This window comes from Trachemys scripta, chromosome 11, assembly GCF_013100865.1.
Source record: "Trachemys scripta elegans isolate TJP31775 chromosome 11, CAS_Tse_1.0, whole genome shotgun sequence".
NCBI classification, from domain to species: domain Eukaryota; kingdom Metazoa; phylum Chordata; order Testudines; family Emydidae; genus Trachemys; species Trachemys scripta.
In genome coordinates, this window is record NC_048308.1 from 1,171,139 (window position 1) to 1,190,912 (window position 19,774).

General features: G+C 42.0%; 1 protein-coding gene across 2 annotated transcripts in view; it reads left to right on the forward strand.

The window, feature by feature from the left end:
• USP37 (ubiquitin specific peptidase 37) overlaps window positions 1-19,774 on the forward strand; it is a 71,104-nt gene that overhangs the window by 40,376 nt on the left and 10,954 nt on the right. The window contains exons 18-24 of one of the 2 annotated variants that reach the window (XR_004647741.1): window positions 3,447-3,702; window positions 5,792-5,958; window positions 8,415-8,475; window positions 11,679-11,794; window positions 13,572-13,641; window positions 13,939-14,077; window positions 14,860-18,684. Coding sequence is in view for 1 of the 2 variants with exons in the window: in XM_034786425.1 (XP_034642316.1) it covers window positions 3,447-3,702; window positions 5,792-5,958; window positions 8,415-8,475; window positions 11,679-11,794; window positions 13,572-13,641; window positions 13,939-14,077; window positions 14,860-14,947 (897 nt within the window). In the remaining variant the exon portion in view is untranslated. Of the gene's footprint in view, window positions 1-3,446; window positions 3,703-5,791; window positions 5,959-8,414; window positions 8,476-11,678; window positions 11,795-13,571; window positions 13,642-13,938; window positions 14,078-14,859; window positions 18,695-19,774 lie in introns of those variants that run through there. The other variant, XM_034786425.1, reaches the window with a different exon arrangement.

Sequence of the window (19,774 nt, forward strand, 5' to 3'; positions counted from 1 at the left end):
TGGGGGCATAATTCAATACGTTTTGCCTTTGAGGTCTGTTGTGGCAGATGTTGGCTACATCCAAAGAAGCTTCTTGCCTGTACAATGGCATTGTAAGTGCAGTACAAAGGAGATGAATCGGGGTTGTATGGGAGGGGAATGACATCCTAAAGTAAGACAAACTTTGAGGGTTCTACTTTGCATCTGCCTTAACTGATGGGAGTGCTTTCCTCTGCACTCTACTTTAGAGATGGGTGAGGAAGATGGCAATGCGGTTGTGAACAGGAGCTGTTGCTGCAAAAATGGAGTAATGCAGCCAATTTATGTGAATAGCAAATCAATCAGATCTAGTCTTCTAGGATTGTTGTGGGACAGAGTTGAGGAGTTATACTGTTGGTTTGCTCATATGTAACCATATGCATTGGTGGTCATAAGAACATAAGAAGGGCCATACTAGGTCAGACCAAAGGTCCATGTAGCCCAGTATCCTGTCATTCGACAGTGGCCAATGCCAGGTGCTTCAGAGGGAATGAACAGAACAGGGAATCATCGAGTGATGCATCCCCTGTCGCCCATTCCAGCTTCTGGCAAACAGAGGCTAGGGACACCATCCCTGTCCATCCTGGCTAATAGCCATTGATGGACTTATCCTCCATGAACTTATCTAGTTCTTTTTTGAACCCTGTTATAGTCTTGGCCTTCACAACATCCTTTGGCAAAGAGTTCCACAGGTTGACAGTGCACTGTGTGAAAAAATACTCCCTTTTGTTTGTTTTGAACGTGCTGCCTATTAATTTCATTTGGTGACCCCTAGTTCTTGTGTTAGGAGGAGGAGTAAATAACACTTCCTTATCTACTCTCTCTACACCAGTCATGATTTTATAGACCTCTATCATATCCCCCCTTAGTCTCTTTTTCAAGCTGAAAAGTCACAGTCTTATTAATCTCCCCTCATATGGAAGCCGTTCCATATCCCTAATCATTTTTTTGCCCTTTTCTAAATGTTTTCCAATTCCAATATATCTTGTTTGAGAGGGGGCAACCACATCTGCATGCAGTATTCAAGATATTGCCTACCATGGATTTATATAGAGGCAATATGATATTTTCTGTCTTAGTATCTATCCCTTTCTTAATGATTCTCAACATTCTGTTAGCTTTTTTGACTGCCACTGCATATGGAGTGGATGTTTTCAGAGAACTATTCACAATGACTCCAAGATCTCTTTCTTGAGTGGTAACAGCTAATTTAGATCCCATCATTGTATATGTATAGTTGGGATTATGTTTTCCAATGTGCATTACTTTGCATTTATCAACACTGAATTTCATCTGCATTTTGTTGCCCAGTCACCCAATTTTGTGAGATGCCTTTGTAGCTCTTCACAGTCTGCTTTGGGCTTAACTATCTTGAGTAGTTTTGTATCATCTGCAGATTTTGCCACCTCATTGTTTATCCCTTTTTCCAGATCATTTATGAATATGTTGAATAGGACTGGTCCCAGTACAGACCCCTGGGAGACACCACTATTTACCTGTCTCCGTTCTGAAAACTGACCATTTATTCCTACCTTTTGTGTCCTATCTTTTATCTAGTTACCAATCCATGAGAGGACCTTCCCTTTTATCCCATGTCAGCTTACTTTGCTTAAGAGCCTTTGGTGAGGGACCTTGTCAAAGGCTTTCTGAAAAGCTCAGTGCACTATATCTACTGGATGCCCCTTGTCCACATGCTTGTTGACCCCCTCAAAGAATTCTAGTAGATTGGTGAGGCATGATTTCCCTTTACAAAAAACATGTTGCCTCTTTCCCAAGAAATTATGTTCATCTATGTGTCTGACAATGTTGTTCTTTACTATAGTTTAAGCCAGTGTGCCCAGTACTGAAGTCAGGCTTACTGGCCCGTAATTGCCAGGATCACCTCTGGAGCCCTTTTTAAAAATTGGCATCACATTAGCTATCTTCCAGTCATTTGATACAGAAGCTGATTTAAATGATATATTGCAAACTACAGTAAGTAGTTCTGCAATTTCACATTTGAATTCCTTCAGAACTCTTGTGTGAATACCATCTGGTCCTGGTGACTTATTACTGTTTAATTTATCAATTTGTTCCAAAACCTCCTCTAATAACACATCAATCTGGGGCAGTTCCTCAGATTTATCACGTAAAAAGAATGGCTCAGGTTTAGGAATCTCCCTCACATCCTTAGCCGTGAAGACTGATGCAAAGAATTAATTTCGTTTCTCCGCAATGGCCTTATTGTCCTTGAGTGCTCCTTTAGCATCTCAATTGTCTAGTGGCTCCACTGGTTGTTTAGCAGGCTTCCTGCTTCTGATGTACTTAAAAAAAAAATTTATTACTTTTTGAGTCTTTGGCTAGCTGGTCTTCAACTTCTTTTTTTGTCTTACATGCATGAACCTGACCGACTACCAGTTACCACTAACTGGACCAGCTCTTCTCTCTAGAATTTCACCCTCCTCTTACCTGCCTTGCTTTCCTGTCCATGGTCTTGTGCCTATGGTAGTACTGGCCCTAGAGCATCAGAGATGGAAATAATCTCTGGTCTGAGTGCGTGATTATGTAACCGGTGTGGTGGTCAGTTTGTAGCCTCAGCAGCTTGTGTGTTCAGCTGATTGATAAGCACAAGCACAGAAGGCTACTGCAGCAGTGGACGAGCTGGCTAACCGACCAGCAACGTAAAGATACAACACTAGCCTGAGTTTTCCGACTAGAGTTGACCGGCCTGTCCGTTGTGAGAGAACCATTTATTTTTCTTTTATGCATTGCTATTTGCTGCCCTGATCTTCAGGTTTTGGCCTCTCCTAGTCATATCTGCTGAGACCGTCTAAGGTTCATTTGAGAAATGTGTTCTTTCTCCTTTTCTTCTCATCCTAGCCTAGGTTCGGTGGTTCTCTTTCCATCTTCCAGTTCAAGTTACATTTATCTCTTGCAGCTGCTGTCCAACTTCATTAAACACCTATTGGTGATAACTTTGCTACTCACACATGGAGGTTACTGAAGGGTGAGGGCTCACCACCACCTGGAAAGGTATCACAAGGGGAAGGTGGAGTGATCACAGATGAAGAGAGCACTGTAGCCTTGCACATCTTGCAAATCCTGGTGGTTGTAGATCAGTGGTTTTCAGCCTGTGATCTGCAGACCCCCAGGGATCCGCAGGCTGTCTAACATTTCCAAAGGGCTCCACACATTTAATAGACATTTTTTAGGGGTCCACAAATGTAAAAAGGTTGAAAACTACTGTTGTAGATCTATTATTCAAAGTTAGTCCCTAAAGTCATATGGCATTGACTCTGTATACGTGAACTGTATTTAGTATGGTTGAGACCCAAACTCCCACTTCCTGACAGTTAACCTAAAAGAAATGTGCACAGTAAATGCAAACTGGATGCGACACATCTTTGACTTTTTTAAAAGCCTTTTAGCCTGAATCCATTCATTTGTAGGGTTCAAAACGAAGTAAACCAGAGTGTGATAAATCTTCTGACTTGGGAAATGCGGGTTTCGATGGAATGAGCGAGGATGAGTTGCTAGCAGCTGTGTTAGAGATTAGCAAGAGGGAAGCCTCATTCTCTGTGAGCCATGATGAAGATAAACCTACAAGCAGCCCCGACACTGGTTTTGGAGAGGACGAGGTGCAGGAATTGCCAGAAAATCTGCAGTGTGTAGAGACGGAGAAACCCAAAGCAACTACAGAATCAGGTAGGATGAGAAGTAACTTTATCTTAACTGAACAGATTCTATGGTGATTCTGAAGTTATTTACAACAGCAGATCAGCAATATATGGGGCATGAATTGCATGACAGTAGATTGTAGGCAGTGTCTGATGTACATGGCGATATATAAATATCTTACATTTTTCCTGTCTTTAAAGCTTTTCATGTATTGAATTTTGAAAATGTTCTCATGTCAAACATTTGTAATATGTCTCTGCTAAACTTAGTCATCACCAATGTTTTGGTGATTTTTTTCCATCTCCTGTTTAACAATCACCTCTGTCAATTCACTGATTATAGAGTTTTACTCTTCCATATTCTGAGTACGCTTTATTTTCTATAACTGTCTCCAAATCAATTGCAATCCCGAGGAGCATAGTAGCAATATCTGAAGACAGTTGTTTGTGGATGATTAATACATTCAAAGGATAAGGCTAAAATCCCTCTGATGCATAGTGAAAAATAAATAGAATTGTAATTAATTTGGCGTCCTGTGTAGACAGTTTTAAAAATTTTTTCTTTTTTCTTTTCTAAAACAGCACCTTACATTTCTGTAAATCCTTCAGAATAAGCCCAACATGCTTTCACAGATTGTGGCCCCAAATCCTGCAAACAAATATACACGTGCTTAACTTTACCACTGTGAGGAAGCCCCATTGATTTGAGCGTGGGATAATTGGGTCTCAGCTTTTCTAGTTGGTTAACACATTTTTAAAATCTTGTAATTTGTTCATGCTACTTGCTTTGGATCAGATTATTTCCTAACTCCAGTATCTTGAAAACACAGGCAGATGAAGTTCCGTCTTTCTTTTCTTTTCCTCTTAAGAGTTAAGAAATTAAATGCAAAAACCGTACACTACTGAAGGTTGCAGTTAGCTCGAAATGTCAGGTACTGTCTGAAACTTCATGTTGGACATCAATACATGAAATAATTCACACAACCTTGAGTCTGCTCCCGTATTCACATACACTGTGGTGCATTTTACACAGTCACACCGAATTTCATATACTTTCAAAGCAGGTGGAGGGGGAGACCTACCAAATTTAGACATTACGGAGGACACACTTTCCCTACTCCTACTCATAGCTGAGAGCTGTGTAGTAGCCAGAAACCTTGTGGAGTATTGCTCCTTATAATGAAAGTTTGAGTCACAGACGTAAAAAATTCTGTTTTGTGATTCATTTAAGAGGTTTAGACAGAGCTGGGCTACAATCCTGACTCTGGCGGTCCTGCATTTTCAAGATGTTGCAGATGCTGTCATTCTGCTGTCTGTAATCCTCTGATAACTAATGAACAGATGTGGAAGTCTGTTTTTCCAATTCAAGGGTGGGTTCACATTAAGATAGATTGCTTTGCTGGTTTTTTTAGGGGGATTCTGACCATTTACCTGTAGCCAATTGGGGGTTGAAAGTATGCTGCAGATAGGAGAGGTACATATAGTAATGGCAACAAATATTCCCTCCAGAAGCTTTGTAAAACAGCTTCTTTCTTCTTTCTATTGCATACATCTTAAAGGTAAACTACAAAGTTGTAAATTACTTGTGCTTTTATACTACTTAAAAAATCTGTAGATCATCTAGCTCTAAACTGAAGCAAAAAATGGACAAACCCTAACAGCTTTTAGGAGATTTTGCTGCTTCCCTCGGTCTTATTTAGAGGTAACATAGTGGGTTCAATGTTAGGTTTTTCTATGGTGCCAGCACTGTAATATGTAAGCAAGGTCTAAATCCACATAGTGTAACTCTGCCAAATGTCCATTAGCTGCACTTGGGCCACCATTGTGAAAGCCTAGGAGAATGGGACATGTTTGTTTAGGCAAAGGCTGCAGGTTTTAAATGAAAGCATAGAGTTTGGGGAGAGAGGGTTTGGATAAAACCTTGCACAGTCCCAAACCTGTAAGATTAGTTATAGCGTTCCCCTCTCTCATCAAATCCTTAGGCATTCCTCAGGATCTATTGGTTGCCTCTCTACCAGTAGATGCCACTGTGCTCCAAGGAGTTCAGGGGCCTAAAGAGGACTTAGATGGTAACAAACAAGGGACCAGAAAAGCATAAATGTCCTTTGCTTCCTCAGGCCCTGCCAATTTCACTGAGATAACTAAAGATTTTGATGAGAATAAGGAAAACAAAACTCCGGAAGGCTCCCAGGGGGAGGTTGACTGGCTGCAGCAGTACGATATGGAGCGAGAGCGGGAGGAACAAGAACTTCAGCAGGCACTGGCTCAGAGCCTCCAAGAACAAGTAAGAGCTAATACTCCCTTCCCTAAGTCGTCTTTTCTAGCGTCAGAAACCTGATGGCAAAATAAAAGTTCACCCTGGCTTGGGCAATAATTGCAAATTGTCTCCACTGCTTATCTTCTAGAAGAGACCAGTATGAAAAGCAGAAGATTATTCTAATTCACTACCCAGTTCAGTTGTTGAGATTAACTATGTTAATCACAGTTAGTATAAACTTTGAGAATCACACCTAGATATTTGAAAGGTTCACCTCTACAAAAAAAGGCAAAGCTGTTCCTCACCTAGTTATGTACTGAAAATTAACAAGCCTCACTCGTTAACTTCCGTACACCTCCCTAATTCATCCCCCATTTGAAGGCCTTGCAGCATGTCCTGTCCAGGAAGAAGCAGGTTCCAATGCAGATGACCACCCCTTCAGACAGCCATGCCAGCAGCTCTCTTGTTTAAATCAGAATACGGTTAGCTCAAACTGTTCTTCTGAGCTCAACTGCTGTGGTATCACATGAGGGATGAGGGCAGGTTTCTCAGATAATTAGGTCCCCAACCATGTAGGTTAATATTAGCTCCTGGAATTACACCCCAAAACAAATTGGAAGCTAGTGCAGATCACCCTGCACTTCTGACCTGTGCTAAGCAAACAGACAGCTGCATTATGCACTTGCTGCAGTTTTTGAATAGTCTTCAGTTATAGCCCCATGTATCCAGTCTTAGGGTTGCAAAGGCTAATTCAACCTTCTAGTCAAACACACATGGGGAAAGAAGTGCTACTGGCAAACCGGGCATCTACAAACATTTCGAGTTTCAACAACCCCCTGGGTTGCTAACGTGTTACACAGATAGTGAGCAGACTGCTCATCTCCCCTTCAGACACACCGACATTGAGGGGAGCAGGAACGGTTCAGCAGCACCCCATGGCTGCCACTCGCGCACCTTGTGCCCTGTTGTCTTGTACCCTCAGCTGTGCAGGGAGCCCCCCAGCCCTGCTGTCAGTGCTGCCCTAACTCCATCCCTGCCCTGCCCTTAATTTCCAGCAGCTGCATAGGTGCTGGAACTAGGGGGGCTGCTGCGCCCCCTGGCTTGAAGTGGTGTCCATTATATGCAGGGTTGACAGTTTGATTCAATGGCTCTGAGCACCCCCACTGTGCAAATTGTTCCAGCACCACAGAGCAGATGTAAAAATAAAACATTTTAAAAAAATGTTAAAAAATCTTTTATATAGATTTTTATTTTTATCATCAACATTCGAAAAAAAATAAAAATCTAATTTTGCCAACCCTACTTATTTTCAGGTTTGAAATACCTAGACAACTTGGAGTCAATTTAACCCTTCATCCTTCCTGTATAGACAAATGGAGTTCAATACAGTTTACTGTGATGGGGAAGGAGATCATTTGTTATAAGTCCTTGAACTGAGGACCCTGTCTGCTTTGTGTTGACATTAGATTTCATGGTACTCCTTGTAAGAGATGGGGTTGGCCTAGACGTCACGGGGCAAATTTCCCCATCCTCCAGTGTATTTCGTTGTGAGACGCAGTGATGGATTGCGTCATTTCAGCTGTGCTGTTAAGATCTAGATTCCTAGTGCTTTGGGAACTGAGATATGAAAAACCCTTATGGCAATAATGTAAAATGGATTTAAATGTTAGCTTCTGGTGTAGTCAGAATGAGGACCTGCCATCCCACCTGTGATTCAGGCATGGTGTGCATTCAGACCCTGAATTAAGGAGCCTGTTCATGCAGTAGTGCTGACTGGCTTTGGACCCAGCCACGTCCAGTCTCTTCAGCTGGAATCAATGTTGCTACAACACAGACCCCTTTTAAGGGTGGTGGAAGGAGACCGGGCAGACACCCACCCCAAAATATATGGTTTCACTTTTATTATCTATCCCTACTTGTTAAAATTCGTGCTGTAATGTTTGCAAAATCCTTTTCTGGAGTTGGGAAATACAGAAAATTTTCCATGAGTTTTATATATTTTTTGTTAAGCTGCAATTTTTTAGCAATTTTAAAATAAATTGTAGCAGATATTTTCACCTTTTGATTGAGGCCTGTGTCCTCAGTTAGCTTTGGGCAGAACAATTGTGTAAATTTTGTCGTAGCGTGGGGAACTGTGTGTGTAAGTGACAGTTTTACTTTGCAGACGGTTCACAAATTCATTATGATGCTTTTCAAATCAATGATCCAGAGAGAGCTCATGGTGTTACTAGGGACTTGCTCTGCTGCATACCAAAAACTTGAGTAGCTTTGACAAGCTTTAATTAAGGTTTGTCCCAGGTCCTGTTGCACTAGAACTTTGGACTCTTGCTGGTTGTAAACATTCCTTCACATGGAACTTTTAATGGTCTCTGTCAGGTTTGTTGTAGAAACCAAAGCAGCACAGTTTCAATAGAAAAAGCACACTACAAGAATTTTAAACAGTAAAGTGTCTCCGTGAACTAAGTTTGTTTTCTTTCCATCAGGAGGCACGAGAACAAAAAGAAGATGATGACCTTAAACGAGCTACCGAATTAAGTCTACAAGGTGAAATTTATTTATCAGCTTCCATAATACTGCTTTTTAGGGGAAATGTATCCATGTGTGTGAATGCAACTCTGAGCATCTGAAAGGCAGCTGGGATTTCATGTCTTTTTTTGTGTTTGATTGTAGTTGGCTCTGTTCTTTTCCGTTTTATTTCATTCAGTTATGGAAGTAAATGCTTGTGAAAATTCTTAACATGAAAACTGCAGTAGTTTTTTATTCCTTAATTCAGTTTTTTAAAAATATTGTGTACCCAGATGTTTGGATCTTGAAACTCGGTGTTCCCGAAAAGCCAGCTGTCTATGGCCGAGAGACACCTGCAGTCTCACATCTGCAGAATACCCTCTTGGTTGAATCAGTTCCCAAAGCCCTGGCTTATCATAGTTCTGTAGTTTTGGATTAACATTTTAATACACTTAAATGTAACAGATTTGCCCAGGATAATGGCTAAAATGTGTTACATCTAATAAAAGAACAGAGATGGATAATCCACAGCAAGATGTAGCGCTGGAGAACACCCAAAGCGGGCAGGTACACTGAGGTAGTATTTAAGCCCCAGGCTCAGTTTAGCATTCTTGTAGGGCTAGCATGCAAGTGAGGCTATGCCGCCTGGCAGAACAAAGCCAAAAAACCCCACACCAGAAGAGGAGCAGTTGTGATGATGAAATACAGGAGTATTACTTAAAATTCACTTTTAATCTTGCCCAGGCTCCTTAAGAAGTCCTCCCTTGCTTATTATTGAAGAGGCATGGGTCTGCTCTTTAACAGGAATAAAACAATATCATACTCCCAACTTGTACAAGTGTCATTCACAAGGGTGACACATCACATTGAAGATTCAGCCAATCACTACTGTGTACTCTAACCAGTGTCCTGATTCTCGGGCTCTCTTTGCAGTCCACAGCCTCACTCTTTTATCGGATATTGGGGGTGTTGTTTTGGCAAAGCAAGTTCCTTCTCCAGGAGTGGTTGAGTGCATTCCCCCTGCAGCACTTCCGGTCCGTAGTAGACTGGTAGGGTCTGTCACTGGAAATTTAAAATCCTCTTGATTTGCAATCGCTTAATTTTGTTTGACATCCTGAATATTGTCAAATGCCTTTCAGCATGCTGTCACATCATTCATAATTGTGACAGCAGGTACTTGCTAAAAGGGATGCTAATAAGTTTTCACTATGAAGCTGCTGTTCCCTTCTCACATGTAGCCAGCAGTTGTCTTTTTTCTTTGGTGCTGTAACAGTGTAGTAATCCCAGCATTATCAGTGTATTGGGACTAAGCGTTCTCTGTGACTGCGCCTCCATGTGTGACTCACTTGGACAGCCTGCAATTCCTTGGGACAACGTAGCTTATAAAGCTCTGAACATGAGCATGAGATCTGGCAATAAAGCATTCTCACTTACGAGGGTTCAGCTGTGGAACAAACCTGAGAGGATTAGACTAATCCAGTGTCTGATGACTTCACAGGGCAAATTGCATGAACCTTCCTTTGGGCAAAGTATTTCCATCATAGAATATCAGGGTTGGAAGGGATCTCAGGAGGTCATCTAGTCCAACCCCCTGCTCAAAGCAGGACCAATTCCCAACTAAATCATCCCAGCCAGGGTTTTGTCAAGCCAGGCCTTAAAAATCTCTAAGGAAGGAGATTCCACCACTTCCCTAGGTAACCCATTCCAGTGCTTCACCACCCTCCTAGTGAAATAGTGTTTCCTAATATCCAACCTGGACCTCCCCCACTGCAACTTGAGACCATTGCTCCTTGTTCTGTCATCTGCCACCACTGAGAACAGTCTAGATCCATCCTCTTTGGAACCCCCTGTCAGGTAGTTGAAAGCAGCTATCAAATCCCCCCTCATTCTTCTCTTCTGCAGACTAAACAATCCCAGTTCCCTCAGCCTCTCCTCATAAGTCATGTGCTCCAGCCCCCTAATCATTTTTGTTGCCCTCCGCTGGACTCTTTCCAATTTTTCCACATCCTTCTTGTAGTGTGGGGCCCAAAACTGGACACAGTACTCCAGATGAGACCTCACCAATGTCGAATAGAGGGGAATGATCACGTCCCTCGATCTGCTGGCAATGCCCCTACTTATACAGCCCAAAATGCTGTTAGCCTTCTTGGCAACAAGAGCACACTGTTGACTCATATCCAGCTTCTCGTCCACTGTAACCCCTAGGTCGTTTTCTGCAGAACTGCTGCCTAGCCACTCGGTCCCTAGTCTGTAATAGTGAATGGGATTCTTCTGTCCTAAGGGCAGGACTCTGCCCTTGTCCTTGTTGAACCTCATCAGGTTTCTTTTGGTCCAATCCATCATAACTGGCATGATGACAGTTTTAAAAAACCAGGGAGAGGAGAAGAGCAGAGAACTCAAATCCAATCAGGACTCGCCATGCAAATTTAAATTATCTGGAAAAGGTTTAGGTGCTTCTGTAACAAGTGCTGGGAAAAAGCTTTAGTTGGGTAGCTGCAAAATCCCAGAAAGTTTCGAACACTGTGTACGGGAGCCCTTCCGGCTTTAACAGAAAGCTGTGTGCACTTTGCTCAGCCAAGCATTCTGGAAGTTCCTGCAGGGAGCAGCCCTTCTCACCATGTATAAACAATGAAAAGATGGATGCTGCCAGCAGTAGGTTTAGATGCCAGTTTTAATTGATAAGTGTAGTTTGTGAATAGAATTTATAGTTGAAATATAGAGAAATGCTTCTCCCCATGGAAACTTCCCAGTCACTAAGCAAAATGGGTACAGTGCATTTAATGTGGATGTTGACCAGGGGCCACCAAAGCTTATGAAAAATGCAGCTAGGCAATCAAATGAAATTTGCAAAAAAGTTTGCCATGCACTCTTACTGTCGCATTAACTGTTTTTGCACCCTTTAACATAGACCTACTGTAAAAACCAGTGAAAGGTTTGTATGTTACTTTTTATTCTGCATTCTAGAGTTCAGGGTCTGTTCCTTGATTCAGATTCACAGCATAAATCACCATGCTTTTTTTTGGATGGGTAGAGAGGGGATGTGAGGTAGTTTTTTTGTAAATTTTCCAATATCCCTTGCTTCCGTCAGAAGGGAGAGCCTTTAGCTTTAGTATTTCCTTTGTGTTTGTTTACGAAGATCCATTATGAAGATAAATATAACCCAACCTTCTGTAACTGTGATGTGCTTTCCTGTATATGCCAAAAATGCTGACCTGGCATCATTGTGTCTTTGTGCCATTTAGAATTTAACAGCTCTCTTCTGGACAGCGTTGGCTCTGATGAGGACTCTGGGACTGAGGATGTTCTCGACATGGAGTACTCAGAAGCTGAAGCTGAAGAGCTGAAAAGGAACGCTGAGGTGATGCTCCATTGTTTCAAGCACTGAATGGGGAACTACCGTCTCTTCCCGTGTTCAGCACTAGATATTATGGAGCAAGTGCATCTGTTCCGTCTGAGAGGACCTTGTTAAGTAGCAGCTTCCCATTAGTATTGGGAAACAATGCCTAGTTCAGTAATCTCCCTTGGTAAGAGCGGGTCCTGCAGTGAGAAGAACTGCTGAGGCCCTTTGGTTGCTATGAGGAATCTTATGGGTGGGGAGGGGAGGGGAACAGGGAAACAGAGTAACTTGAGTACTGGAAGCATTCTGCTCTGTGAAACAAGTAAAAATACGGGCTGCTTAATTATCAAAAAGGAAGAAACAGCATTTCAGACAGTGTAGTGGTTTGTGATAGTGCTAGTAACTGCTGTGGGTTTCTAGCTCCTGGACCAGGGGTGGCCAACCTAAGCCGGAGAAGGAGCCAGAATTTACTGATTTACATTGCCAAAGAGCCACAGTAATATGTCAGCAGCTTCCAGCACCCTCTCCCAGCGTCTCCCACCCACCAGTAGCCCCGCCAATCAGCGCCTCCCCCTCCCTCCGTACTTCCCGATCAGCTGTTTCGTGGCATGCAGGAGGCTCTGGGGGGTGAGGGTGGAGGAGCGAGGGCACGGCAGGCTCAGGGGAGGGCGAGGGAAGGGGTGGAGTGGGGGCAGGGCCTGTGGCAGAGCCAGGGGTTGAGCAGTGAGCATCCCCTGGCACATTGGAAAGTTGGCACCTGTCGCTCCAGCCCCAGAGTCGGGCCCTATACAAGGAGCTGCATATTAACTTCTGACGAGCTGCATGTGGCTCCGGAGCCACAAGTTGGCCACCCCTGTCCTGGACCATTAAAGATCAGACAAGTTGTGGAGGAGGCCTTGTGAGCCCTGAGTGGAATATAGCAACAACTCCTGCTGTCTGTCTATGCTGTCTGACCCACTGAGGGTCACTCATCTATCTTGCTTGTGACGAGAGTGTTGTTTGGCCATCTAGAAAGGAAAGGGTTAATGTTTTTTATAGGGAATTCTTTTAGGGAAGTTTTACTTCCCTTCCAATTGCTTGTACCTTCATCAGAGAGCTGTATTTTCACACCCCTGTTGAACTCCAATCAATCAGTCTATCAGACCAAGGAGGACCAGGAAATCTCTTTAAAGCCAGTCAGCATTACCTGTTCTTAATTGTCACGGCTGAGTTGATGAGAAGAGCTTCACCCCAAATAAGAGGAGAGAGACATTTTCTCCTTAACACTCCAAGAGCAGGGGAAGAGAGAATCTCTAGGCCACCAATCCAGTCTTTCTCTACTGATTTTCCTCATTTATCAAATGGTTTGTTTTAATAGTGCAGAAATCAATATAGTTCTCTTTGATTTTTCTTTTAACTTCTCTCTGTGGACTTATTGATATCAATGGAAAGTGGTCACTCAGGAAATAGCTCGTCTAGACAAATGGCAGTGCAAAGCAAAATGGAGAGCAGCTTGTCTCATCTTACTGGTTTGGAATCAAAACAATGACTACTTTGTTACTGTTCTGTTGGCAGACTGGTGAATGGGGAAACAAAAACAAACAAAATCATATGGCATTTCCCAGTTTTAAAGGGACACTTTTTCCTCCTGGCCTGATCCAGTGTGGCAGTTCCTATGTTCCTTGATCACATTTCTCAAACAGTTGAACTTTGTGTACCAAGTACCCAAAGCCATATTCTAACGTGCTGTAAGGCCTGTTCTGAGCTAAGTGCCATTAAGAGCATATTTAAAAGCAAATGATTGGATTGTATTTTCCAGGTAGGAGAGCTCCCTCATTCTTATCGTCTCGTCAGCATTGTCAGCCATATTGGAAGCACATCCTCTTCAGGTAGGGAATATGATATCTTTAGTCTCGGTCTCTCTCTGTTCATGTGGAGATTAAAGAAATGTCATTGAAAATGGTTGTAGTGTTCTTTGAAGATGCAGAAAAGCTTTAAGATCTGTTTTCATAGTTAACATGAATTAGTCCAAAATATCCATTTAGTCTATAAGTGGTTTGTACAACATGATGGCATTTCAGTATTTAAATGTCAGCTAACTGCAACAGGGTATCTAGAAACCACTTACTGATTTGTTTTAAACTATAGCATGAAAATAAATATGGCTTCTCTTTGTATTTTTTTAGGCCACTATATTAGTGATGTCTATGATATCAAGAAACAGTCCTGGTTCACCTACAATGACCTAGAAGTGTCTAGAACGCTAGAGGCCTCTGTGCAGTGTGATAGAGACCGAAGTGGCTATATCTTCTTTTACATGCACAAGTAAGAGAATCTCAGCAGTTTGGGCTAGTAGTAATCATTTCCCAGTCATGAAGTTCTGTGCTCCCCTCCCTACCATCCTCTTCAGTGGAGTTGCCAAATCTAATATTTGTCAGTGTGTCTGAATTTTGATTGTTACTGCTGCATATGATTTTGAGTAGCACTAGAGCATCCTCTGAAAGTTCAGTAGCGCAGAATTATCCCTCACTAATACACAATGGTTTAGACACAACAAATCCTGCATGTTGGCAGGGCGTTAGACTAGATGACCCTTGCAGTCCCTTCTAACCCTTTGATTCTGTGGTTCTAATTGTCATAATGAGATGATAGCTAAGTGTTAAAGGCATGGTTAAAGAGGATGTTCAGTATCTCAGCTAAGTATTAGTCCTTAGTGTATGTTTTCCTCTGACATAGTCGTATATTTGTAAATTCCCATATTCTCCCTAACCGTTTTACTAGCATTAATTTATTCTATTTTTGCTGCCCTCTTCCCTGCAAGGCTTAACATGCTCTTAAATTTGCTATAATTTGTTGCAAAATCTTACTGCAGCTTCCAGCAGGTTCTGAATGGCTTCAGAATTTCAGGAGCTCTGCTTAGAGATATTTAGTGACAAGGTGTAATTCTTTAGGCTTAACTAGTAGGATTTATAATTCTGAAATTTCCAAGGCTTAAATTAAACCACTCATTTCCTGTGTGTCATTCTCCCTTCCCGCAGGACTGTTTTCATCTTGTGCAGCAGCTCTGTGCTCGTTGATTTCATAATCTCCCTTCTCGTGTTTTCTAGGGAAATCTTCGATGAGTTACTAGAAACAGAAAAGAACACACAGCCGCTTAGCATGGAAGTGGGGCGGTCTGTTCGTCAGCCTCTGTGAAGAGCAAATCCCTTGTTTCTCCCAAGCATGGAGAATTCTGAACTTGCGCAAGACATGCAGGAGTAGCAAACAGCTCAGGGCCAAAACGAGAGACAAAAAGTAAGGCGTATGGGATGCTTAACTTGCAGAACCACGCATGTAAACCTTGGCCTGAACCACACTGGTAAACCTTTGACATCCCAAAGCACTCCTCCTGTGGTGAGATTTTTATTGTTCCAGAAATATTTCTGTCAGCATGGAGCCTTAAAGTGTTACATCAAGCCACAAGACCACAGCTGCTCATAAACTGATGAAACAATAGTGCAAAAAGAGACTTGACTTTAAAGTCCATTAACTATGATATGTGAACGGGGAAGATTTACATATCACGTGGCATTCTGTTTTTTCCCCCCACGAGCAATTAAAGCAATACAGCCTGCAACCTGGCATGTATCGTGTCAGTAATAGTCACTGGAAACCTAGATCACCAAGTACGCTGTTGCCCGTCTGTCCTGCTAACAGGTGTGCCGACATCACTCAAGTGGACGCATTTTGACATTCATGAGGTTGTAAATGCTGTGCCATTTACATGCAGTTCCAGGAAACAAACTATTGATGCTGTGGAATGTATTGCCTACCTACTCACACTCTGTCATCGTATACAGTTCTTTGTTGTCTTTGTTTAGAAATGAGATTATATTTTTTTCATTTAAAAAGTTGATTCTTTCTGACTGCATTTTCTTCACAGTGTCATTGCATATGGCAGTTTACATCTTCCTGTCAGTGTATCTGTTTCTCACTGACTTTACAGCACGTTGAGCTGCCTTGTTTTGACTCTGACAGCAGCAGCTAGTCAGTGGGATGGAAGGTAAGCTTTGGCCTGTTGGGAGGGGAGCAGAGCCAGTGTGAGCAGTAAAAGGAAGTGAACTACAACTCTTCTTTTTGCATCGCACACTGGCATTAGCCCTTCAGGGTGCTCAGGCATAAAGGTTTGTCTCTGGCATCCTCACGTGGAAAGTCTGAACAATTCTTTTTGCACTTGGATTGCTGTTAGACTGATCCATAATTTCACATTGTCCCTACAGATCCCAGGAATAGCACAGAGACATCGAGGTTTTTATTCTAGCTGTCTGTTGGTTTTTTAGGAATATGGGCTGCTCAGCTGGAATAAACTAAATCAGCTGAGAAGCTTTTGAAGACCTGTACTGAGTGTTACCATAAGAGATTACAGGGCAGAACTGTTCCATTTTATTATCCTAATTGTACCTGGTAACATGACGCTCATTTTATAGCTGACTTTGGCAAAAATATCCAGTGATTGAATTTTTATTTGAACCTTCAAATGGTCTTTTATTTAATATGGGCAAATATTTCCCTTAATTGGCATTTACTTTTATTGCAAAGAAATTGTTGCTAATCATTGGAGCAGTTACTCTTCTGCCCCTAATTTGGATTTTGCTATTTGAATAATTGGTTACAGAGAATGCAAAGATATTTGTTTTTAAACTACCGTTAGGAGTTTCTCAGGAATAAACCACCCAGAGCTAAGTAGACAAACCGTTGCTGTAGAGGACAGGAGGCAAAATAATTTCTCCACAGATCTTAGAGTTAAGGCTGATCTTCTGGTCCGTGTACCAAGCGAATCGAAATGATTTTTGTTACGGCTTGGATAATATCGTCTTGGTTGTGTTGGTCTCCTAGTAAACGGCCTAAGCATTAAACTTCGGTCACAAATGGGACAAAGCTTTTACCTCATAAGGTGCAGCACCAGTAGTGTATGACATGTTAATTTATTATAAATCATTATGATTTTGTATTGTCAACAGTGAATGTTAGTGGAATGTGTGTGTGTCGGGGGGGGGGGGGGGGTTAATGTAGGAATTTTCTTTTACTGAAAAGGGCACATACCTGTGAAAATGTGGCAAAGATCTCTTCCATCATAAAGGCAAAGCTATCTTCCTCAGCTGAACCAGCCTCCCCATTTTCCCTACATGCTGAAAGCAGCACACATGGCGCTTAAAATAACAAATGTACTTATAATATCAGCGAGTTAGCACTGCTGATTGCTTGGTGGGGAGCAAATTATCGGGTTGAGGCACAGTACTCCAAATCAGGTCATTGCTAATAAAATCCAAGATTGCCCAATTTTAGTTGTTACCCTAATTTATGTATAAAACCATTTTTGAGGTAGATCCGGAGTTGAGAGAGCTGACGCTTAAAACCAGATTTCATGGACCCTCTAGTGAAAACCAGGTTCTCATAGCTAGAAACAACTAGTGAACATATGTGTTTTTCACTTTTTTTGGCATATGGCAACTTGCCTGGCCCTATGAACCTTTTCCTGAACAGAACTGGTTGTCAGTCCAACACTGTGCACCCCACATCCCCCGTCTAAAGATGGATTTTTTCTCTCCGCTCCAGGGTGACAATGAGGAAGGAAATCTGTAACTTGTCAAGGGGTGTATGTATAAGTATATACTTTGGGGGTTTTGCACAGCATAGCTAGTTCATTCAGAATCAGGGGCAGTATGTGTTCCCAGTGTTCTGTGTTATACCTAATTCACTTTCACATTCAATACTACTTGTATTTTTGCAATAACTTTGAAATTCAGTAGAGCTGAGCTCTGTGCAATCTTCACAACCATATTGGATTATATGTAGGACAGACACAAACCAAATAAAAGCCAGCACATGTAGGGATTTTAGCATCAGATATCTTGGAGAGGAAATCATTTAAATATCCTACAAACCCTTAATGCCTTTATTAAAATGGCTGTGTTAATAGTGTTGAGGCCTGCTAGAGAGAGTGGGGCTTTCTGGGAGATGGTGGAGTGCTGTTGGTATGAATTATGTATCTTATTAATTAGAGAGGGTTCTATGGAGTGCATGTTATAAAACACTCTTTGACATTTCCTGAAATATACGGAGTTGTCGGTTTCAAAAGAATCCGAGAGCCAGTTTAGTTTGGTCTGATGGTGCGTCAGCGTATAAAAAACAAAACACCAATGTCATTCTTCCTTCCACCCCCACCCCATCATCGGATGTCTGCTCTGACTTGTTCTTGATTTACTCCTTCACTGTATTCGGCTACTTTTTATGATAAATGTATAAATGTTTATGTAAATGAACTGGAATTTTTGTCCCAGATATTGCGCTGTGACTGAGTCCCACATAGAGGACTGTTGTACTGGGATGTGCAAAAGAACAACAAAAACAAAATGCAGGTACTAGCTTCCTAACTAAAGCTTCAGTCTATAATATGAGGACTTAATAATTGGGAGAAGAGCATTTTGATGTGTTTAACCTTGGCAGATTGCCTCCCCAGCCATGTTTTCATCCTGGATTAAATGGCCTGATTTGGAGTGTACTCTACTTCCTTTCTGTGTGTGCTGTGTCTGATGTCCTGGAAGGATTAGCATATGCTGTTTGCACTGCAACCAATGGGAGAAGCAGTTGATTATCCAGTGTTAACATTTTATTGAAATTCACAGAAGGTTTTAGATGCCCGTGAAGAATTCTTTGCTTGGGGTTGGAGGGGGGCGGGAAGTTGTGTGTGGCTGGAAAGAACTAACTGGGTCACTTTTTAACTGATCTAATCTAAGATTGTAATCAACTGCCAAAGAGAGAGAATAAAAAGGGGTTATGTATCCTTTGCACTCTGCTGTCAGTATTCCCCGTCCCACCAGAGGTCTTACGTGCCTCCTGACTACAGAATTCTTTGAAGACTGCTGGGGCAGGGGTTCCAGGTGTGTGTGTGTGTGTGTGTGTGTGTGTTTGAAAGCAGCCAGGATGGATGCCACATGACTGGGTTAGAGTCTGCATTGAGTGACTTTTGATTCTTTACACAACTGATGTGGAGCAGCACTTTCTCTGTGTTTTAGCAGATCTGTTCCTCTGTATACTTTACAGTTTTGCTCTTGTTTTTTTCCTTTTTAAATGATGTGTAGATAGATTTTTGTGAAATTAAAACCTCTTTATTAACCCTCTGATGAGTTTGAATCTTATTTCCACAAAGATGGAGTTTTCTGTAGACTCAGATAGATGTGGATATCTGAGCACTCGACTCCACTCTGCTTACGCCGGGGCCTGTATTGTACCTTTAGCGAAGAAGAAACTAGTTTGTACTGTAGAAGAGCACGACTCTGTTCCATTGATATAAAACTACTCAAGATAGCTAAGTCCCAGGCGGACTGCAAAGAGCTACAAAAGGATCTCGCAAAACTGGGCAACCAAATGGCAGGTGAAATTCAATGTTGATAAATGCAAAGTAATGTACATTGGAAAACGTAATCCCAACTATACATATACAATGATGGGTCTAAATTAGCTGTTACCAGTCACGAAAGAGATCTGGGAGTCAGTGTGGATAATTCTCTGAAAACATCCACTCAATGTGCAGCGGCCGTCAAAAAGGCGAACAGAATGTTGGGAATCGTTAAAGGGATCAATAAAAGACAGAAAATAGCATGTTGCCACTTTATAAATCCATGGTAGGCCCACACCTTGAATACTGCGTGCAGATGTGGTCGCCCCATCTCAAAAAAGCTATATTGGAATTGGAAAACATTCAGAAAAGGGCAACAAAAATGATTAGGGGGATGGAACAGCTTCCATATGAGGAGAGATTAATAAGACTGGGACTTTTCAGCTTGAAAAAGAGACGACTGAGAGGGGATCTGATTCAGGTCTATAAAATCATGACAGGTGTGGAGAAAGTAAATAAGGAAGTGTTATTTACTCATAACACAAGAACTAGGGGTCACCCAATGAAATTAATAGGCAGCAGGTTTAAAACAAACAAAAGGAAGTATTTCTTCACACAACACAGTCAGTCTGTGGAACTCCTTG